Source organism: Arachis stenosperma, chromosome 4 (assembly GCF_014773155.1).
Source record: "Arachis stenosperma cultivar V10309 chromosome 4, arast.V10309.gnm1.PFL2, whole genome shotgun sequence".
Lineage (NCBI taxonomy): Eukaryota > Viridiplantae > Streptophyta > Magnoliopsida > Fabales > Fabaceae > Arachis > Arachis stenosperma.
In genome coordinates, this window is record NC_080380.1 from 27,262,769 (window position 1) to 27,286,793 (window position 24,025).

At 35.5% G+C, this 24,025-nt stretch overlaps 2 protein-coding genes and 2 long non-coding RNA genes across 5 annotated transcripts; all 4 read right to left on the minus strand.

Annotated features, from left to right (window-relative positions):
* Nucleotides 1-465: 465 nt before the first annotated feature.
* Nucleotides 466-1,730, minus strand: LOC130975611 (uncharacterized). The gene is made up of 3 exons (XR_009084527.1): nucleotides 1,653-1,730; nucleotides 1,241-1,323; nucleotides 466-658 (listed from the first exon to the last, which is right to left on the minus strand). It is a non-coding gene; the product is annotated as an uncharacterized LOC130975611 (long non-coding RNA).
* A 63-nt stretch (nucleotides 1,731-1,793) lies between these two features.
* Nucleotides 1,794-5,116, minus strand: LOC130975610 (uncharacterized). 2 transcript variants are annotated; one of them, XR_009084526.1, is made up of 6 exons: nucleotides 4,826-5,116; nucleotides 4,659-4,710; nucleotides 4,360-4,533; nucleotides 3,131-3,299; nucleotides 2,953-3,037; nucleotides 1,794-1,930 (listed from the first exon to the last, which is right to left on the minus strand). It is a non-coding gene; the product is annotated as an uncharacterized LOC130975610 (long non-coding RNA). The 2 variants fall into 2 exon arrangements; XR_009084525.1 differs by having other exon boundaries at nucleotides 1,796-1,930; nucleotides 4,659-5,116.
* A 6,920-nt stretch (nucleotides 5,117-12,036) lies between these two features.
* LOC130974804 (uncharacterized) lies at nucleotides 12,037-12,999 on the minus strand. The gene is made up of 2 exons (XM_057899654.1): nucleotides 12,387-12,999; nucleotides 12,037-12,308 (listed from the first exon to the last, which is right to left on the minus strand). Exons 1-2 carry the CDS (start codon nucleotides 12,997-12,999, stop codon nucleotides 12,037-12,039), a joined length of 885 nt encoding a protein of 294 aa, XP_057755637.1.
* A 2,941-nt stretch (nucleotides 13,000-15,940) lies between these two features.
* On the minus strand, nucleotides 15,941-16,863 carry LOC130973594 (uncharacterized). Its single transcript, XM_057898204.1, has 2 exons — nucleotides 16,302-16,863; nucleotides 15,941-15,988 (listed from the first exon to the last, which is right to left on the minus strand). Exon 1 carries the CDS (start codon nucleotides 16,763-16,765, stop codon nucleotides 16,337-16,339), a length of 429 nt encoding a protein of 142 aa, XP_057754187.1. The 5' UTR covers nucleotides 16,766-16,863; the 3' UTR covers nucleotides 15,941-15,988; nucleotides 16,302-16,336.
* Nucleotides 16,864-24,025: the final 7,162 nt, after the last annotated feature.

The following is a 24,025-nucleotide window of genomic DNA, read 5'->3' on the forward strand; positions in this document are numbered from 1 at the left end:
TCTGAAATTTAGTAAGAACTAGAAACTACCTCCTTCAACAAAATGAACACATTCTGATCCACTTCTGTTGATTTAATCAATTTGTGATAGTCACCCAACCAACCTTGACACTGATAAGTGCATATATTCAGCTTAGGTCATATTTTGGTGCAAAATGTAACAACACACAGTCTAATTAGAAGTGTGAGGGAACTGAGGATCAATACATTGACCACTTAATCAGAGTCTAAGGTGCTATGTCAAGATGATTCATTTAACTCACCTCCCATCAGAGCTTCCAGTAACTAATAAATTTGTGGATTTGAGGATTAACAGAAAATGACAACCAACTTATTGTTGTAACCCATGAATTGTGTGCTTCAAGAAATCCAACAAATTTCACAGCAGATGGGATTTTTCCACCCTCATAGTATAGCAATCTGGTGCATAAAATCTCCATAAAGAAATTTTACCAGACTTCCTCCAACAGCAAGTAGGCTGACAGTAGCATGAATATCATGCAGTAAAGGAGACCATGAAACAACAATTGAGCTTAGCACTGCGCTGCGAGTAGCATATTGATCAGCACTTATCACAGGCAACATGTCGTTCTCGGAACTGTTTTCAAGGATTTCTTTTTAGGTTTAGCCACAGAATCTATTTCATCTGATGCATTTCTCTGCATGAACAATCTAACTTTAAGTACATAAATCAATTAACACAGAATAAAATTGTTTCAGTTAACCACAATTGTTTTAGCTGTAGTTAACTATGATTTACAGTTAAAAAATTGATGAGAATGAATGTACAACTTATTATAGAAACCATAGTTTATACTACCAACAAGAAAATGGCCATTTTGTTCATGAAGCATATACGACAAAAAGGATTTTTTATTTTATTTGAAATTAAATCCATATCATATTTAATATATATACTTAAGTATCAGAACAAGCATCGTCATGACTCGATTTCAACAAAGTCCAATATTAGATTCTCTAGAGACTGTGTGTGGGGTGCGTACATATATAAGTAACATACATCCAGGTCATATAAACTTTGTTAATGTCCCTTTATTTTGAAACAGCATTTTTTCAGTTATTGATTAATCATCTGATCTTTTCTTTTCTGCTGGCATAAAATAGATGATGTCAAAAGATGATATATCATGAGCACGACTGGTCTCAGAATAACTAATTCTACCCCAAGTAGAGTATGAAAAAGAAACCAACCAAGAACATGGATGGATAAGATAACTTACTTTGGAAAACTCTAATGGAGTCCCCGTGCCTTGAAACTCAGTACATTGCAAATATTCAATAGACGTTCACTAACGTTCACAACCTAAACAAAATAAGAATAGTGGCAGTTGGCAGCAAGTAAACATGAAAACTATAAACACTTTCTATTTCAGTTCCATAAATGGAAACGCAAAAGGAATTAGACCCAACATACTTTCTATTTTACATATTTACAGCTACATTTAATTTTTCTCCGAAGATGCTACAAATTACAACTTTTCTCAATCAGATCTGCTTTCAAAAGAGCAATATCCCTATCCCAATCCCATATAAATTATGCAGTTCACAGTTTTCAGTTTCATGTTTTCTTTAGGCACACAAAGATGGCATCAGTTCCTATTCCACACGATAAACCACTTTTATTGCACACACCTCAATCCATTCTGAACAGAAATCACAAAAGGGTGGACGATAAACCTTCACGTGTCCTTCGCTAGTGCAAACAGCCAAGCACCTGTGAATAATATATTACTTATCGATAAATATCAATTTTGTCATTGAATAGAAATAACTGTGCATCTTTGCTTGCTAATCATCAAATTCTTACCCTGAATTCAAAGAAATGCCAAGTGGCGACCATGATATTGACTGAACAACAGGCTTATCATCACGGTACAAACTAATAGGGAGGAGGCATCCAGAGATTAAATCTGTGCAATGCATGATTCAATTCAGACATGTTAGCATTCTGTGGTTGGCAGCTCTAATTCAAAATTATTAAAAATTCCCTTTACCAAATATTAATAATAAACAACAAGATTGACAATGCTACATGACAAAGAAAACTCCCTCCAAACCATAAAACTCATCCCTATATGAGCACTACCAAAAATAAAAATCTCCATATACTATATAACAAATGAGTAGTTTCACATGTTTGGCATTGACCATGTAAGGTAATGTGGTTTTCCCGTTAATGGTTCCTTTATTTTTCTGGTTTCTCAAGGGATTACCCATCCCTACTACTAGGAAAAAAGGCTAACCCCTCTTCAGTAATAGTCAGGCTTCCCTCCCAATCAGGTCCTCTCAACTCATAATTGAATGGGATACTCCATAGTGTTGTATATCGACTATAGCAAGGTTTGAACCTAGTTCTTCATGCATACTACCCAAACTCCTCACCACTAAACCACTCTTAGGTAGTGTTTGCTTTCAGAGACTGAAACTGGACTCAGTATTGTGTTTGGTTGCCAGATACTAGAACTAAAATTTTAGTTTCGCACACAAAATTCCAATCCCTTTAGTACCTCAAAAAGTGGAGAAACGGGACTGAAATTTCTAAAGATGGAGACTGAAACTTTTAACATTTTCTTTAATAACTAAAGGTATTTTAGTAAATATCTTTATTTCATCTCCATATTCATCTTGAACCAAACAAGATACTAAGACATAATGTAGTCATATACACTTTACACCAAACATAATATAGAGACTTAATTTAGTCTTAGTCTCAGTCTCCGTCACCTTCCCAAACACAGCCTTAGCGACTAACAAAGCTGCTTCCTACATTTGTGTAGCCAATGCTTTGTGCTTTGTGGTTATGGAACCGTTTAAACCAGGTGATGAATAACTTTTAAAGCCCCAATGAATTTCATGATCCAACCATTAAAATAAATAAAATCTTATGAAAATAAAAGAAAAACATAATAAGTGAGTAGCTTATGAATTTGACCTTTTCTTTCAACAAAGCCAAAGAGGAATGGCTCAATTGGAGAGATTTTGATTATTCCACGTGGTCCATGAGGCATGTCTGGTCTCTGACCAAGGGAAAAAAGGACAAAAAAGTTAGATATAAAACATATATTTTTATAAAATACATAAATAAAGAGAAAGAAGGGAAGAGTACAAACAAGAATGGTAACGAAGTGGGCGGTAGCAACAGCAAGAGGTTGTCTTGGGACCAAGCAATGGCGTTTGGGAAACTAGGCGAACCAAGAAGCATAGTAGTCTGTAACGGTGCTGGAGAGGAAGAGGAAGAAGCCATGTGTTTATCACTCGTCAATGTAGCTCGTCCTTCTTCTGTTTAAATAAAAATCAAATGACAAAACTAAAAATTGAAAAGAGCGGTAGTGACAGTGCCAACGAAATAAACCAAACCCATCTTGGTTGAACTGCATATAAGATAGGTGAGAACCATCTCTACATAATGTAATCTAATCTTAGGGTTTTAGTTGTGAAATTGTGGAAGATTTTAGAGAGCGAGACAGAGAAAATTTTTAGAGAGAAAACAGGAAAGAAGGGAAACTGAGTAGTGCAATGTTGAGAGAAGAATGGTGTGTTCCAACAATATCAACTGGTTGGATCGTGACATGCATATTGCAAGCCATTCGGATTATGAGGTTAGTTTAGTATATACCAAAGTTGCGAGAACCAAATCGGTCAATGAATCGGTCAAGTGACTAGTTCAATGTTCTGAATACAGTCGAACTTGTTTAATTAAATATAAAATAAAATTATTAAAATACATTATAATTTTTTAAATATTTAATTTCAATGACTGGTATAATAACAATAATAAAATTCAAAATTTCACAACTCACATAATAATTTATCTATATTTCATCATTAAAATTTTACATTCAAGTCCAAACATCAAATTTATAATTAAGAGAAAATCAAAATGCACATAAGTCATAGAGTAAATCAAAATAAAAAAATCAAAATAAGCTATCAATTAGCAATGAGAATAAAACAATCAAAACTTATAACTTGGTTGACTCAGTATGAAGACCAAGAGAAATCAAAGGGATTCACTTCACTTCTGCCCATTTTTTATTTTTGAATGACATTATTGCTCACTGCTAATTAACGTATCTCTGTATATTGTACTAACACTATATACTATTATATTGTACTAACACTATACTACTACTATTCAGAGTACTTATCCTAATACAATATTAATAGTTGTAGATGCACTATAGCTTCTTTAGAATGCAATTATTTTTATAAGCAAGTTAATAAACATGACTAAAGGTTGATTGCATTTGATAAAGGAAAAATTAGTAACACAAAATTAAAATGAAAACGAAACGAAATAGAGAGAGAAATCAACAATCATGTGAAGGTGTATGAGTACCTTTGTTCCAAAGAGGAAAGTGCAAATCAAACCCATCCATGAATGAAGACTATAGAAATTGGCCACAATCCCATCCTTCCCCTAAATTGAATCGAATTCCAAATATTCTAGAAGCTAAAGCCACACCTTGCTAAATTCACTTATTTTTTCAATGGAATAGAACCAGGCAACTATCTGTGCACCAAAATTGCACCAAAATTACAGCAAGAACAATATTGTTTATAAAAATAAATTAATTAATTAGAATTTACATTATGATTTTTTTAAACAAGATTCAGAGCTAATTAAACCCAAGTTACCTCCTCCACTTGAGAGAATAAATCCAATGACCATCAGCAAAGTACGAAAAACCTGCAATTACTAGAGTATATGAGAAAAAGCAAGTTTTTGGAATAAAAAGTGTAAGGAAGGAAACCAGAAAGTAAAGAGAAGAGAGAGTGGTGGTGTGACTCTGTGCACTGCATACTACATCGATGAAGTCTTGTTGAGAAAGAAAAGGGAAAAAGGTGGATTTGAAGGAAAGAGCCCAAAAAACGATAAGGAGTGTGCAACTGAAAGCCCTAGAAGTCTTGCTGCAAAGAAGACAAGTGCGGAACAGAGACGTAAGCTAGCAACCGTGAGCAGAGGTGAGGCGACGATGACAGTAAATGACGCCGGCGACTGTCCGACGATGGAGAAGGTGGGGTGAGTAGCTGCGCTCTCTCTTCTGTGTTTAATGTTGGTGGGTCACTGATTTCAATTATTTTTTTTAACTTCATAAAACGAGGTTAATAGTGTCTCAGCAGAAGGATCAACTAAAACAACGGGGTTAATGCGATTTACCGATTATCCACAAATTCGACCCATTTTTTTACTTATTTTTTATCTAGGAATTTTTTAACAATTAACTTTTGATGAATTTAAAAAAACAACTTTTTTGAATTATTTTGTTTAAAAAATATTATATAAAAATAAATTTATGTTTTAATATATTATAAAAAAAATTATTTATCAATTATGTTTAAATATAATAATATAAAAATATTTTTTTATTTGTTTATTATATAAAAAATCTTTTTTTTAAGAAAAAATCATTTAAAAAAAATATAAATTATAATTTTTCAAAAAAAATATTATTTCTATTAACTGTCAACTCAATTTTTTTAGTTTAATTTTTTTAGTTTAATAATTTAACAATATATTTTGTCACATATTTTTAAATATTGATAGTCATTGATAATTAAAAACAATAAAAACAATAAATTCAGATAATGCTCTAATATTCTTCTCTTATAAATTATTAACTATCCTAATTAAAAGCTACTAATTACTCTTTAATTATCTTAATATCACTTTAAACTTATTTAGGTGAATTTTTATGAAAATATTATTTTTCAAATAATTTTTTTTAAGATTAAAAAAATAGGTTTTTGAAATAGAAGTTGGGAGTACCGTGGGAGTACATGAAGAAGTACAGTGCACTTTAGTTGTTTTATTCGTTATTTTTTAATTTTTCAATTGTAATATGTTCCATTATAATTAAAAAAAATTCAATAATACAAAATTACTAGTAGAGCCTGCTCCTATGAAATTATGGTCTTATATTCTTACGAGGAAATATTTTTTTTCAACTTGCAACTGAAAATAATATCAAAAGAGAAAGATTTTATAACTACAAGAGAATAATGTATTAATTAAAGACGACCTTATAAATTGCAGCCTAATTTAACAACTACAAGAGAATTATAATTTTTTATGAAAATTTTTTAGAAAAAACCAGCAGAAATTCCAATAAAAAAAACAAAAAAACAATAGGATAGCAAAAAAGAGAGGAGAGAAAAAATAAAGTACCCAGCGGAGATGATGGCAAAGCAGAGTCTTTGAGTAGTAGCTTCACAGATTCACAAATAAAAGAGGCAGTGATCCCAGAGTGGATAAGAAGGAACAACGAAGCTGAGCAGATGCTAAGGGACAGCGGAGCAGAGTCGATGTGAAGGGAGGGCACACCGAAGCCCACGCGAAGAACAATGAGTGTAGCAAAGGCAAACACAGAGTCACAGTGCTAGGCTTCCATTGAGGAGGTTTGGGAATGGAGTGTGAGGGAAGAAAGAGAGGAGGACGCAATGGGATGAGTAGAAAAAGGGGCCCAAGAGGAAGAGAGGTGAGAGAGAAAGGGCAGAAATCTATCGTTGTATTTTATAAAAATCGAATTTTTGCATTTAATAATAAAACTTACCTAATGTGTTCGGGAGAATAGTTTTTTTATTAATTATAGAGTTAACTATCATTTTTACCCACGAAAATTGAAAATACTGATATATCTACTCATAAAAAAAGAAAATTACCATTTGTACTCATGAAATATGGATTTCCCATAACAAAATTATCCAAACACTAAAAAATTACCTAAAATTCTTAAATTACCCTTATCTTCACCACTACACCACCTCCTTCACCCAATTACCTTTCTAACCCTAACTCTCTTCACCCAGTCACCACTCCCCTTTTCCTTTCTAATCTCAAATGGTTTTAACCTTGAATTTCTTGAAAAATAATATCTAATAATTTTATTGATTATTATTATTATTATTATTGAGTGACTATATATATATATATATATATATATATATATATATATATATATTTAATGAATAAATTTATCATTATTTTTGTCCAAAAAATATAGTACAATATTATTGTGTAATTAATAATAATTATTATTTTATTTTATTTTATTTTTGGTCGGAGGACTATTATGTCTAATAGAGAGAAACGTTGGGGATTGATTTGTACATTAGTTTTTCTTGGAGACTAAAATGTCCGGTTTTTTAATTTTCGGGGACTGATCTGGGTAATTACTCTGTCGAAAAATGAACTCGGGACTGATTTGTCTGCCAGAGTAAAATCTTGGGGATTGATCTGTGTATTAGTTTTCCTTGGAGACTAGAATGTCCGATTCTAAAATTCTTGGGGACTGATTTGAGTAATTACTCATATTTTTTTAGACTACTTTAATAAAGACACTAAAAATATATTTTTTTCTAAAGACGTTTACATGTATCATGTTATTATTAGACATCTTTATTAAATTGGTTAATAATTTATTTTTAATAAACCAGAACAAAATTGGTTTATTATAGCAATAATAATAAACTCAATTGTCTGCATTATAATTTTTAGATCCGATTTGATTCGATCGAATTGCACAATCTAAACCGAATATCTTTAAATTTTTTGATAAAAAACAAATATATTCCTAACTTTTTGTTTTGCGGACATTTTGTAACACCCTACCACACAGAGTCTTATGCTTAAGTCATAAAACAAGGGTGACGAGGTATTACGACCTTTAAAAGCAAAATTTAGTACGTATAGTAGTGTGAAAAATGTTCATAACTAGGAGCCTTTGGAGAAAAAGGGGGTAAATCAAAACCGATAAATCGTAAAGCGCAACGCTTCGATCGTAAATGAACATATAAAGAGTAAGCTAACGCGAAAAGATATACAAAAGAGTGCCAAAATACATATATCAAGACTCGGAACTCGGTTTGCGAAAATAACCGGTCCGAGCATAAAAGTATACATACATATATATAAAGAAACTACTCAAAATGGAAGTTTCCAGTAAGCCTCAATGAGGAGCCTCACGTCCTGCATCTGAAAACCACAAAGTCTACATGGGTGAGAAGCGGAGGTTCTCAGCATGGTAACAGTACCCAAATATCGAACATGTAATGTCCTGAAAAAGTCGAAGGCAATCCTAGAACTTCCATTTTACAATCAAACCGTATAAATACAACTAAACCATAAGAAAAGTGAAAATAGGCGACTAACTTAAGGATCTTTAGGCTAACTAAACATCCCCTTTCCAAATCCTGCAAACCTCCAAACCGCCAACAGTAATTGAGATGCAAACACAAGTATATCAAACAAAGAAATGTCCAAGTAGGAAACAGATAAGACAATTAGGTAATTAGCAAGTAATGATGCAATCAATTAGGCAATCCAGACAAATCACATACAATGCATATGATGTATGCCTGTCGTAGTGGCTGATGAGTCTCATCTGTCAGTTATAAAGCCAGCCCGACAAGTCCTGTAGCTAACCATTGGATTGTCCCTCTATCGTGTATCCCCAACTGGAGTTATCCAAAACATAAACATCATATACATATATCCAACACTCTCACTGGTGTATATTTACGGGGGTGAGCTCATCCAGAAATTTCACAGTGTCCGGCCACACTTACGACATAGGGTCAGCAGAGTATCGAGTCTCCACCTGGAGTCCTGGTGGCTAGCCACCGCTTTCACCCAAGAAAACTCGTATCTCAGATAAGTGGAGTGCAAACAATCACAATAATCAACCATTCAGCATATATACATTTAATCATAGCCATACATTTATATTCGTCTCAGCCATCCGGCTTACAAATCATAATTCATACTCAGCCATAATCAGCATCACACACAGCCATTCGGCTTATATCACACTCAGTCATTCGGCTCATATCATATACAACACTCCACCATTCTCTTCAACAATTCATATCATCCTCTTTTATCATAACTCATCATGACATCCCCTTTCTTCATCCACAAGTTACCCTCTCCCCTAGCTTACTCTCATTTTATTGGAGTTTGTCTTGTGTTTTATTTATGTTTTACTGATAAGATGTAATTTAAACTCTATGATAACGTTGCGTATTGCAAGTGGAGTCATCATCCACGATTCAAGGCATGGGCATCGAAGAAAATGACGTCTGTTAGGCACGACATAGACTATATGGAAGAAGTCAGTATCCGTCTTAAGTTGTTAAGAATAATTTATGGTATTAATAATCTAACTTAACCCATGCAACATTTGGCAGTTTAAGTTTCGGCCATATCTCGGCATCATCGTCCCGGCCAAGTTACACCACCACCTTGATATGTGTGACATGGTAGGGCCGTTAGTTTTGTTCGAGTGTGTTGAATGACATCCTGTGGACCAAGTGATCTGCCAGTACGGGTATGCACAGTCCTCTCCTCTGCCGGCACAAGACATCCCTATTGACCAGCATTGTTACACTCTTCGGGAAGTACAATGCCATGATTGAAGCGCGATACTCGAAGATTGGATTCATCAATGGGGGAACCGCCGCAACAGTCAATTGCGAGATAAGAATTTTCGATCAACAGCCGACTATAGCCCGTCTGCCGATTACAGTCGTTGGTACATTAATTCATTCGGGATGTACTTAAGGTTGTCAGAGTTCGTTCCTCAGCAGCCACCCCAACAACTACCATGGCGGCAACCCCAGCAGCCATATGCAGTGTTTCAGCCATTTTCCTATTATCGCATACTACTGCCTCAGCCACCACAACCCAGCCATCACAGCCAGGACAGCCACCACTGCCTTAGCACAAGCATGTCCATCTGGAATTTGAGTTTGCAGACTTTTCTGCATTTTCACCACTGGTTGAGCAGTATACGGATGATGCGATCATCCGTCGTTTTCTTGATGGTGTTGTTCCTCTTGAGGATGTCTTCGATACAGCGCCACCGCAGCCACACCAGGCATCAGTGGACGGATCCTCTCGTCGAAGCCATCGTACTCCCACACTCGATAGTCGAGCGAGTGGTTGCATTGATCTGCATATTGAGATCGATTTAGGTCGTATGAATGTGCCACCACAGCCCTTGAACGGTCTTGACTTGAATGTGCCGATACCGCAGGAGGTTGTCGATGAGTATATCCCTGGTCCTTTAGCTCCGCCAGCTGCAGGTGGGTCAGGTCCAGTAGAGGGACAATGAGTTGGTCATCAGTATAACCTACGAACAGATGTCCGTCCACCAAACAAGTTTACTCTGTCAAGTGTTGACAAGATTGTGAACAAGACACTGGAATTTTTCAAGAAGAAGCCGTGACTTGATTAGTCAAACTTAGTCTATTTAATATTTGTATTAATTGTATGCGTCTTTAGTTGAGTCGAACTCAGTATTTAATTTCAATCATGTGTAGTTCATTTGAAGTTGCAATATTTAATATTTCTATTAGTTGTAATTAACTTAAAAATATGTTAACTTAAAAAGTGTTTAACTTAGAAATAAATTAACTAAAAAATACGCTAACTTAGAAATACATTAACTTAAAAATACATTAACCCTATGAACCACCACTGCCACCAACCCCACTTGGTCCTGCACATTGAGGACATCTACTATGACTATGACCCTGCCTCCCGCAAAGACGGCATACCCGTGGACCACACATTTTTCGTGAATCCATTTCATTCAAATAGCGAGTTAATTTTGGACGACCTTTTGACATTCGTCTCAGGGCAAGATTCGCAACCATCATCGATCCCTGGTAATCAGGCCATGTCACTGTGTCGCCTACTGGGACAAACTCAATTCTATAGACCTTGCAAATTTGTGACATCTTGTACACATCACCGACATACACCTGCCAATCGAGTCGCTGGTTAGCACAACACACTATCACATGGCGACATGGAAGTTGCTCCACCTGAAAATGCCTATAGTCGCATTTTTGTCGTGCAAGATCAACTACTAACACTCGTCCACTTGGCATTTCGAGCAGCTCAAACACCTCGTTTCTTCGATCAAACCGGTGTACGATTATATTTTCTGCACGCTGCATATTTGCCTCTATCCGCTGAGTGACAAACTCATAGTAAGTAAATCCAGCACACTTGCGCTGGTAAGCCTCAAAATTTTTCTGCGTAAACAACTCATTCAACCGATAATATGTTGCTCGAACGAGCGCCAAGACATGCAGATTACGGTCACCCTTCAACAGTGAATTAATGCACTCCAGAAAGTTTGTCGTCATGTGACCCCATCGATGTCTCTCATCAAATGCCAACACTCACTGAGGTAGGTCGATGTTATCGCACCAACGGGCATATGCCTCGCCTCGTTCTTGCAACCTCTTGTAATTGACATTGTACTCCTCCACCGTCCTTGAATACCCAATGTTGACCACAAGCTTTTGCAAATACAAGACCTTGAATTTCCTTAAGAAGTTGCTACCAAGGTACTAAATACAAAACATCCACCATGCTCTCGGAGGTTTCCAATCTCCTCCACTACGATTTACTGCTGTCCGGATTGACTCATGACGATCGGAGATTATACACATACCATCTCTTCTTACAACATGCCTTCGTAAATTACTAAAAAAAAGTGCCACACATAAGCGGTTTCACCCTCTACGATGGCAAGGCAATCGGCACGATGTTTTTATTCCCGTCTTGTGCAACTGCAACCAAAAGACAACCTTTATATTTTCCGTATAGGTGGGTGCCGTCAACTTGAACCAGCTGCTTGCAATATTTGAAGGCTTTAATGTATGGATTGAAACTCCAAAATACTCGATAAAGTATTCTAACACCCGCCACCTCTTCACTCCCGTTATATAGGAGTCGTGTTTCTATTTGGACTTGTGAACCAGACATCTTTTGAACCATTACAGAAAACCATAATGGCAGAACTCCGTAAGATTCCTCCCATCCACCGAAGACTTTCGCTACCAACTTCTGCTTTGCCAACCAAGCCTTTCAGTAACTAATCGTGTAGTTGAATCTTGCCTAGACTTCTGCAATTATAGATTTCACCTTTATGGATGGGTCAGATTCAACCAACAGCTTCATAACCTCAGCAATCATATCCGAGTCCAACATGGAGTGATATTATGAGATCGTTCCCATGAAACACGTGTGCCTTCCGTTGTATCTCCGAATCTCCCAACAAGCTTTTTTCTGTATTAAGTTGGCTTGGATAAGCCAATCAAATCCACGTCCATAAGTCTTGCATTTTGCATAGAACGTTTGTGGCTCGGATTTATGAACAACGTAATCGACTCCTCTGGAGATAGTGTAACTCCGAATTGCCGCAATGACTGTTTTTCTAGAACCATACTTTATTCCGATCCGAAACTCCCTATCCTCAGGGTCAGCAACACCTATAACAATAATAAATTGTTGCTCAATGATCCTTCATTACAAAATTAAGGAAACATATCACCCACAACCTCACGTACATATGTTCGTGTATCCTGGAAACTCTAGTGCATGCAAGGCGTCATTATTCAAGCTACGCATAAAAGGTGGAACGTCCATCGGTTGACTAACTGCGGGTGGAACCACTAAGGCTTCCACGACTGCCTCACCTCCCCCATCGTCATCCTTGTCCTCGTCAACGGCTTCATAAGTTGCTTTGAACTCCTCGTCGCTATCATTGTTCATACCTTCGTATGCTTCAGTTATGTCATCTTGCACGTTTGGGTCATTTTGGACTTCATCCGCAGTTATATGTTCAAACTCAACATACAACTCAATCCTTGGATGTTGCACCTTAGCTTGCTGGTGAATATGAAACATCCGCTGAATACTTGTTTCGTCAACGATTGGCATAACATCAAACTGTACCAGGCCACCAAATACCACAACTGGACTCCGGTGTAGAATGTTGCTCACCCTCTTTAAAATATTATTCTCTATACTCTGACAGAGCCCGTACTGTAGTTCCGCAAACGTTACAGTACACGGAACCACAAACGAATATATACTCTCACAAGCAAAGCTCATGCCCTCATATGTATTACGTATAACCTCACCGTTGTGGTAAGGTACTATATTTGCAGTACCCTCCATGACACAGTAGAGAAAAACACCTTGTAGAGGACTCATCTCCTCTCTTGTAATGTAGTAAAATGGTAACCAGCTCCGGTTTTTATAGACAGAGGACTCACCTCACAGGTTTCGTGTTGCAAAAGTATCCAATCAACGTCTGCCACGTGTCAATCACGCATGGTGCGTGTTGCATGAATGAATGTCACGTGCAAATCACGCAGGGCACGTGTTGCATAGATGTAGGACACGTGGCAATCACACAGACTGCGTGTTGGATGAATGGGCGCCACGTGGTATCACGCAGGCTGCGTGTTGCATGGATGTCCGCCACGTGTTCATCACGCATGCTGCGTGCTTAGTCAGCACGTTACCTGCGTGCTGTTTTGCCATCTCTGCAACATCCACCCACCTGTAAATATACCAAAAACCTCAATTTCTAGGGATTACTCAACTATTTTTTCCAATTTAAAATTCATTAGCCACATGAAGATACACAAGTTTTTTTAACTTGTTTGATAATAATTTTGAGAAATATCAATTTTACCCTAAAATCCTAATCCATTGTATTTCTTCCTCTACCAACACTATGACATCGACATCACCCAATAACACCACCAAACAGAGTCTAAAAAATGCAAATCTCAGGCTTACTGCTAGTAGATAGAAAAAGGGACAAAGGATTAAAATTTAAAACCTTACCTCACGTGTGAAGTCACAAAAGCAAAAGTAAAAAGAATAATTAAAAAAGAATAATCAATCACAGTCAATAAGATTAGATATTTAGAGATATCGAGGGCGCATTTTGTAGTTCCATTTTCGTCACTACAACTGCAACCTTACCCGAAACCACCATGATGCCTAACCACAATGGACTGGCCTTCAATGGTGGCAGATAGCTGCTCTGCACACCATTGCCTCTATAGTGCTGAGTTGGCACCGTTGGTTACTATGAGTTCAATATCCTTATCTCATGGCTTTCTATAATATTAAACACAAATTTGCAGTAAAAATCTAACAGCTTAACTCTACTAAGCAAGCACCTTCAGCAAACTTTAATGTACAACATGAACTTCAGGAGTGTTAGAGAAGTTGCTCTCGAGATTCCAAAAATGACACAAACAAGTAATCAGAGAAAGAGAATTGAATACAATACATAATGAAATTTATTGTGAAAGGAGGCCAGATATATGGGATGGACAAGCTCTCCCATAGAGAGGCAACAATTCATTCACGGATTAGCTTCTGTTGTAGAATAGATATGATGCATAGCTAATCAATGAAATTTATTCCTTCAATTTAGCTGTAACAGAAAACACAAATGTGAAAAACCGTGATGCATACCAAACCTCGGATAATCAAAGACAAAATGGGTAAAAATACTCTCTTAGTCCCTAATGTTTAGACTAAATTCAAATTTCATTCTTAATATTTAAAGCCTCATATTATCATTCAGATTGTTTTATTTTGTCCTATTTTTTCAAAAATACTCTTTCTTCCTCTATTAACTTCTTTTTCTCTTATTATTCTGTTACATTCACTCTCAAATCACTATAACTACCACCGTGAGTACAGTTATGATTTTTTGTTCCACTACCTAAAAAAACTCATAATGGAAGAACGGGTATTTTTGAAAGAAAAATTTTGATTTTGACCAAAAACTAAAATAAGATGTTTGAGATAAAAATATAACGTTTCAAATTAGGGAAAAAATAAAAACTTAGTCCAATTGTTTGTTAGAGTCTAAAACAATACTTTACCCAAGACAAAAATTTTGACCCAGCCCGTATCTACTCTTTTCAAAGTCTCAGAACATACTAGACAGTCTCCCTTTCAGTAAAACAAGGTGGAGGTAATACATTTAGAGCAGCCAAGTAACACAAGGTGGGGGTAATACATTTGGATTTCAAACAAAAGCTGGCTCTACTCAAAGGTATTCACAATCCTGTCTCGATACTCCATTAATTAATCTCAAAAACTTAGAAAGGAATGCTCAATTACCATATACATATATCATATATAGGCTTTTTCCGATGACAATTTCGACCCGTCAAAAGAATACTGTTATCATCATAATCAGCTGTGAAGTAAAGCACACAACACTCCAAATATATTCCTTTACGTCCGAAGAACTAATAATCTGAAGGTTATTCTAAGTTCCAATACAATCCCCACACAAAAGAGTTATACTACGTGTATGCCAAAATTAGCCACCGATATAAAATACATGTTGGAATACAAATACACATTGAAAATAAATTAAACCACACATGTATTTATACACAAATACATTGGTGGCTGATTTTAGTAACAGATTTTGGTGTACAAATAGTATTTTTGCACACCGAAACTATATGTTGCTGCCCAATAACAAACTACTTGGTGCCACCAAACCCACATAGATTCAATAATGAAATCACAGAATAAGCATTAGTAAATTAACATTCACTGCCAAACAATCTACACCTAAAAGCATGTATATGCACAGCTAACTAATCAATTCCAATTTGCAAATCCAATATCAAAATTGATGTAAACCTTATCTTACAATTCGTTTCTCACGGTCTACACGAACCAATATCATATATAATACGATCCAATAAAAAGCAACATAAAAGTATCTTGGAAGAGCATTGAACATGCACAGTTACTGAAAGCACAGAAACTTGAACAAATTGACAGTTATAACCTATGTAAAAATTGAACCCTCGGTAAATGAACTGCTGGAAAAGAAAGATAGGAGTCTGAAATTTAAGTAGGAACTAGGAAGTACCTCCAACAAAATGAACACAGTCCAATCCACTTCTGTTGAAATAATCAATTTGTCAGTCACCCAACCAAACCATGACACTGATAAGTGCATACTTGGTGCAAAACGTAACGACATGCACACAGTCTAATGAGGAGTGTGAGGGAACTGAATATCGATATATCGACCACTTGGTCGAGGAGGTTATGGTGCCATGTCCAGAATCATTCATTTTAACTCGCCTCCCATCAGAGCTTCCAGTAGCTAACAAAATTTGCGGATTTGAGGAATTATATATGAGGAAACAAAAACAAAATTATGTACCATAACTTTTAGATTCAGGAATGTCTTTATCCACATTCATAGAAATATAGCAACAAAAGCGAGTCAACAATCTCACGTTTAACAAGCTAAAAAACAGTGAATTAAAACTACCTCAAATGCAGTAGTAACCGCAAAGCTAGAGTTCAAAGGAGTTCATGTTCCCCTCACAGTTATTTTATACCAATTATTACACTGCACCCATCCCATTTATAAACCCTAACACGAAAGAAAGGAAAAAAGAAAATAAACAAACCAATCAAAGTCCGATCCGAATCGACAGTAATTGGATCAAGACTCAGAGTGGGGCACATCTTCAACGTTATCGCCGTTATCGCTGTTGTTGTTATTGTTGTCGGTAGTGGTGGTTGTTGCTCCGGTTGAGGCGGCGAGGCTGTTCTCCATCTTGAGGCGCTCGAGGGCCTTCTCGTGGGCCCAGGTCTCGATGGTGAGGTCGGGCTTGGCGTTGAGCCCGACGCCGAGGATGACGATGGTGAGGAAGCTGGTGACGTAGCAAGGAAGCTCCCAATCCTCCCACTTGCGGGACTGACCCGGGGGAGGAGGGGTGCGGTTGAAGAGAAGGCCCTTGGGAGTTTCCTCATGGCCCGGGCTTGTCCAGCGGCTAGGCCCGGAGGATGCACCTCCGCGCGTGCGGGTGGATTGAAGGAGGCGGCGGCGGATCATGGCCGATGCGCTCGTGAAAGGTGTTGGAGCTGGCATTGTGGTTTTGCCTATTTTCCTTCTTTTTCTCTCTCCAGAGAGGGAGTATAGTGAGACCTGAAGAGAGAGAATAGTTTTGGCCGAAAAAGAATGAAGTTAGTGAATCTCTCTCGTGTTTGCAAATTGCAATTACTTTTTTTTCCCTTAAAAAATTAACAGTTTTTTTTCTCTGTTTTTTAATTTTTACAGTAACATTGTTGTTAAATTAAATACGGGTAAACTTTATAACCCTATGTTGGTCTTTGAAATTGGCCAATTACACTTTCAATTGTCACAATTTAATCTTTGTTGTGATAAGATTAAATAAGATAGATGACCATTATTTAATATGGACGGCTCACATTTTTAAGAGATGAGTTTAATGAGAGTTAAAAATATTACCTCTTGTGTACCTATAAATACATGTGCTGAAGTAAAGAGAATACACATAAAAACAATAAAACACCATTCTCTCTCTTTATACATTATTAATAGTTTCTTTCTCTCTTTTCGTTACTACATATAAATATATGAATCATTTTTATTGAGCTAATTATATTAATGCTAGAGTCTTCTATTTATACTTCTTTAGTTTATATATCGTCTTTATTTATTCTACAACACGTTAATCAAATTTTAAGAAGACTCAAGGTAATAAATTTTTATTATGTCGAAACTCTCTCATCTTGAATTTAATGCTCTTGATATATCTGGGAACAATTATTTATTATGGATACTTGATGCTAAAATCCATCTTGATTCAATGGATCTTGGAGATACCATTAAAGCTGAAAATAATACATCCAAGAAGGATAAAAGGCAAAGTCATAATTTTTTTGTTGTCATCTTGACGTATGATTGAAAAATGAATATCACACATTAAAAGATCTTGCAGATCTGTGAAAAGACCTTGAAGAAAGGTACAATCATCCAAAGACGGTGATACTTCCTCAAATCCGATATTGTTAGAGAAAACTTTCTCAACCTTCCATGCCTCGAATATGCTCCTGTAGTAGCAGTATCGAGAAAAAAGATTTAAAAAATATTATGAGTTGATTTCTTGCCTTCTTGTTGCTGAACGCAATAATGAATTACTTCTAAGGAATCATGAAGTCTGCCCAGCTGGCGCCGTCCCATTTCCTGAAGCAAATGTGGCAAATCATTATCTCAGAAGAGATAAATGGCAAGGTTTTAGTAACAAGAAAAATTATGGAAGGAAAATGAATTATGTTCATAAAAGGATCTCATCAGAAGTGCGATAAAGAAAGAAACAATGGGTAAAGTAAATCAATTGAGGATAAATACTTCCGTTGTGGTGGAAAGGGTCATTGATCACGTACCTGTCGTACCCCAAGGCACCTAGTTGATCTTTATCAAGCATCCTTGAAAAAGGATAACAAGGGAAAATAATCAAATTTTGTTTCAAATGATGCTGAAAATTCCACCACTCATTAAGATGTATCTAATTTTTTTGAGAATCCTAAAAGAAATATTGGCTATTTGATCAATGATGGAATAGTTTAATATATGTGTTTGTTAAGTATATATGTGAATAATTTTACTGTGCATGTACTTTTACTCATTTTATTATTATTATTATTTGTCTTTGAAAAAAATGGCAAGGATATATAATGATGATGTATGCCTTGCGTATAGTGCAAGTTTGCACACCATTCTCATAAGAGATATATATTTTATCCATCTTGTGCCAAAAGAAGAATATGTTAATATTATTATTGGCTCAGGCAATGTGATTGAGGTTCCGGAAGAGCTATAATTTTGTTTCTCGGAGGAACAAAATTCATAATAAATAATGCACTATTATCTACCAAGTCTCTAAGAAACTTGTTGAGATTTAAAAATATTCGACGAAATGGATATTATATTAAAACAATGAATGAGGGAAATCGTGAGTACTTACGTATCACAACTCATGATTTAAATAAAAATGTTATATTAGAAAAGTTATCCTCACTTTCATCTGGGTTATATTATACCAAAATTAGTGCAATTGAATCACATGCCATTGTAAACCAGAAGTTTACTAGCCGAAATGAATTCATAACTTGGCACGACCGATTGGGTCATCCGGGAACAATTATGATGTGGAGAATTATTGAAAACTCCCATGGACATTCACTAAAAACCAGAAGATTTTTAAATCTAGTGAATTTTGTTGTGTTGCATTTTCTCAGGGAAAGTTAATTTTAAGGCCATCACCAGTAAAGATTGGATTTGAGTCCCCTGAATTCCTAAAAAGGATTCAAGGGGATATATGTGAACCTATTCATCCATCATGTGGATCTTTTAGATATTTTATGGTCCTAATAGACGCATCTTCGAATTGGTCATATGTGTGCTTATTGTTTTCTCGCAACCTGGCGTTTGCGAGATTTTTGGCTCAAGTTATTTGATTAAAAGCACAGTTTCCAGAAAATTCAATCAAAGCAATTTGTCTTGATAATGTTGGTGAATTTACTTCCCGAGCATTTGATGTTTATTGTATGGCTAATGGAATAAGTGTTGAACATCCAGTAGCTTATGTTCACACACAAAATAGATTAGCAGGATCACTTGTTAAACGCCTCCAATTAATTGCTAGACCCTTACTTATGAGAACAAATCTCCCAACCTCAGTTTGGGGGCATGCTATTTTACATGCCGCAACACTTATTCGTTTGAGGCCAACGAGTTACCATCAGTTCTCTCCTATGCAATTAGTTTTTGGCCAGCAGCCAAATGTTTTCCATTTAAGAACATTTGGGTGTGCGATATATGTTCCCATTGCACCACCTAATCGCACCAAAATAGGACCCCAAAGAAAATTGGGGATATATGTTGGATATGATTCTCCCTCTATAGTGAGGTATCTTGAGATACAAACTGGAGATATATTTAAAGCCCAGTTTGCGGATTTTCATTTTGATAAATCAAAATTTTCAACATTAGGGGGAGAGAATAAACTTCCTGAAAAGGAACTTAATTAGAAAGCATCATCTTTGATGCATTTAGATCCTCGATCAGGGCAATGTGAACTAGAAGTTCAAAAGATTATACATTTGTAAAGGATAGCAAATGAATTGCCTGATGTATTTTTCGATACAAAAGAGGATAACCAAATCTTATATACCAGTGAAAAATGCCTCAATTCGAATTGATGTCCCAGTAGGACAAGTAGCCACTAAAGCAATTCATGCCAGAAGCGTGGTAGACCTATCAGTTCCAAAGATAAAAATCCTCGAAAAAGAAAAGAGATAAATACGATTCCTGTTGAAAAAGACATAGTAGAGACACCTGCAGTTGTCCAAAATTTTGATATAGTTTTAACGCCAGAAGACGTCCAGGTACCTGAAAATTGTGAAAATGACGAGATCTCGATAAATTATGTCTTTACATGAGAGAATGGGACCGAAATAAGACAATTGTCAATGAAATATTTGCATATAATGTGGCATTAAATATCATGCATGAAAGTAAGGATCTTAAGCCAATATCAGTTGAAGAATGTCAACAAAGGAATGATTAGCCAAAGTGGGAAGAAGCCATGAAGGCTGAATTAAACTCACTTGCAAAATGTGAAGTCTTTGGACCTGTAGTCCTTACACCAGAAGATGTAAAACCTATTGGATACCGATGGGTATTTGTGAGAAAACGAAATGAGAAAAATGAAGTTGTACGCTACAAAACTCGGCTTGTGGCACAAGGTTTTTCACAAAGGCCTAGTATAGATTATGAAGAAACGTATTCCCTTGTAGTGGATGCGATAACATTGCGTTATTTGGTTAGTTTATCCGCATATCATAAACTACATATACATTTAATGGATGTGGTAACAGCTTACTTATACGGCTTATTAGATCGTGATATCTATATGAAAGTCCCTGACGGACTGAAGATATCTAAACCATCCAATGAATATTCGCAGGGATTATACTCAGTCAAATTGTAAAGATCTTTATATGGTCTGAAGCAATCTGGACGAATGTGGTATAATCGTCTTACTGAGTATTTGGCCAGAAACGGATTCAAGAATGATGATATCTGCCCATCTGTTTTCATAAAGAAATCCGCATCGGGATTCATTATAATTGCTGTATACGTTGATGATTTAAATATCATTGGAACTCCCGAAGAGATTCCAACTATTATTAAAACTCTAAAAGAAGAGTTTGAGATGAAAGATCTTGGAAAGACTAAATTTTGTCTCGACCTGCAGATCGAGCATATGAAAAATGGAATCTTTATTTATCAAACAACATACACAGAAAAGATCTTGAAAAGATTTTATATGGATAAGTCGCATCCATTAAGTACCCCAATGATTGTAAGATCTTTGGATGTGGAAAAGGATCAATTCCGTCCTAAGCAAGAAAATGAAGATATCCTTGATCCTGAAGTACCATATCTTAGTGCTATTGGAGCGCTAATGTATCTTGCTAATAATATACGACCTGATATATCATTTGCTATGAATTTACTAGCAAGATATAGTTCATCTCCAACCAGAAGACATTGGAATGGAATCAAACAAATCTTTCAATATCTTCATGAAACGGTTGATATGGGGTTGTTTTATCCCTATGGATCCAAGTCACAATTAGTTGGCTATGTAGATGCTGGATACTTGTCTGATCCACATAAAGGGAGATCTCAAACAAGATACCTATTCACATATGGTGGTACTGCGATATCATGGAGGTCCACAAAATAGACGATAGTAGCAACCTCCTCTAGTCATGCTGAAATACTCGCGATACATTAAGCTAGTCGTGAGTGTTTTTGGCTCAAGAGTTTGATCCAATATATTATGTCATCATGTAGATTGATTGATCAAGAGATAGCTCCAACTGTCCTATTTGAAGATAATACATCATGCATTGCTCAACTTAAGGGCGAATATATCAAAGGCGATAGAACAAAGTATATTTCTCCCAAATTCTTCTTCACTCATGATCTTCAAAATCAAGGGACAATTGATGTCCAGCATATCCGTTTAAGTGATAATCTAGCATATTTATTCACAAAATCACTCCCAAAATTCTCTTTTGAAAGATTTGTACATCAGATTGGGATGCACCGATTTCGAGACATTAAATGATGTCAACAAGAGGAGGAGACTGTACTCTTTTTTCCTTGGTCAGGTTTTCTTCCCATTAGGTTTTTCTTGACAAGGTTTTTAATGAGGCAGTCCCCATCACAAAGGATATTGTACTTTTTTTTCTTTACTAAAGTTTTTCCCATTGAGTTTTCTTTAGTAAGGTTTTAATGAGGCATAATCCTAAATGGTCATCCAAGGGGGAGTGTGTGATAAGATCAAATAAGGTGAATGACCATCATTTAATATGGGCGGCTCACATTCTCAAGAAAGATAAGTTTAATGAGAGTTGAAAATGTTACCTCTTGTGTGCCTATAAATATATGTACTGAGGCAAAGGGGATACACACACAGAAGTAATAAAACACCACTCTCTCTCTTTATACACTATTAATAGTTTCTCTCTCTCTCTCTCTCTCTCTCTCTCTCTCTCTCTCTCTCTCTCTCTCTCTCTCTCTCTCTCTTCGTTACTACATATAAATATATGAATCATCTTTATTGAGCTAATTATATTAATGCTAGAGTCTTCTATTTATACTTCTTTAGTTTATATATCGTCTTTATTTATTCTACAACAGTCTTCCAAATTAAAAAGGGTGCACCAATATAGTCTCTCATGTATCTTCCGTCGCCAGAACTCAACACCGTTAGTGGCATAGCTCAAACCTTATCATACTAGACATATTAAAACGAAGTAGTATGCATTTTAGCGCTAAAGAAGACACTAAATGACGTCATTTGAGGGTTTGAACAATACTAAAACGTTATACCCCTCCCTTTTAATATTATTCAAACCCTGTAATGACATCATTTAGTACTCTTTTAGCGTCAAAACGTGGACAACGTCGTTTTAAAATGTCCAACATGGCAAGATTTGAGCTATCTCACGAACGGCGTTGAGGAAGAACTATATTGGTGCACTTTTTTTTAATCTGGAAGTTCAAATTGTAGGAATTAAAAAGTCAGAGACTAAATCAATGTAATTCGCCAATCTCAAGAACCAAAGTAGGACTTAACTTTACTCTTGACACTTCCATAAACATAAAATTATTAATTAATTATATATTTAATTTATTTTAATTAATAAAATAAGAAAATGAGAATTAATTATTAAGAAAATAATAATATTTACTATAAAAAATATATGCGTAATAAGATTTTTTTTATAATTTAATTTCTAAAAATAATATTCTTATTTTAAAATTTTCCATATATGATCATATATAGATTTTTTGTGTTATATATTTTGTATATTTTATTAAAAAATAATATTATTAAAATAATAATGACAATATTTATTTTTTCTATTTTTCTTTCTCATTTTTGTTACAAGATTAATAATTTTATAAAAAAAATATTTTTCTAAACTTTAAATTCAAAATAATTACTATTAATTACTAATTCATAGACATATTAGTAGATAAGATAATTATTTTAAAATTTTTAAAATTATCTATATTAAAAAAATAAACCTAGTTAGCATATAACTAACAAAAATATTGCATTAACAAAAAAAAACTAATCACCATCTACAATAAGAATAATACTCTACAATCAAATTAATTATTCAACCAAATTGGTATAACCTAATTGACATTCATGTGCCACTAAATATGTCATTATATGTAACTACTTTTTGACGGTTTCTTTTCCTACGAATTTCGTTTTTTTTTTAATTTATCTGTGTTCTTCTTCTTCTTTCCACCCCTGATGCTATTGTTTTTTCTTCTCATTCTCCTCCTTTTTCCTCATTTTTCTCTTTCATTATTGTCGTTGTCACCATCACCACGCCCGCACCTCCATCTCCTCCTCCTCCTCTTTCTTTTTCCATTTGAATTTCTTCCATCTCCTCCTCCTCCTCTTTCTTTTTCCATTTGAATTTCTTCCATCTTTGCCATGGTGTCTGTGGTGCATGGTTTTTACAACCACAGACTAACCGGCAAGTGCACCGGGTCATACCAAGTAATACCTCAGGTGAGTGAGGGTCGATCCCACGAGGTTTGATGGATCAAGCAACAATGGTTGGTTAAACTACTTAGTTAGGCAAACAAAAAATTAGTGTTTGAGTGTTCAAAGAGCATTAAATAGTAAATTCAGAGTTTGAAGACAGCAGGTGAATAAGTCGGGAATAAAATATGGGAGAAAACAATTAAGGTTTCAGAGTTATCTATTTTCTTGATTGATTT

Coding starts and splice junctions, on each gene's coding strand:
- LOC130974804 (XM_057899654.1), bottom strand. CDS start 12,999: ATGGAGGGTACTGCAAATATAGTACCTTACCACAACGGTGAGGTTATA. Junction 12,309..12,386: donor TCCAGGATACACGAACATAT/GTACGTGAGGTT, acceptor TTATTGTTATAG/GTGTTGCTGACCCTGAGGAT.
- LOC130973594 (XM_057898204.1), bottom strand. CDS start 16,765: ATGCCAGCTCCAACACCTTTCACGAGCGCATCGGCCATGATCCGCCGC.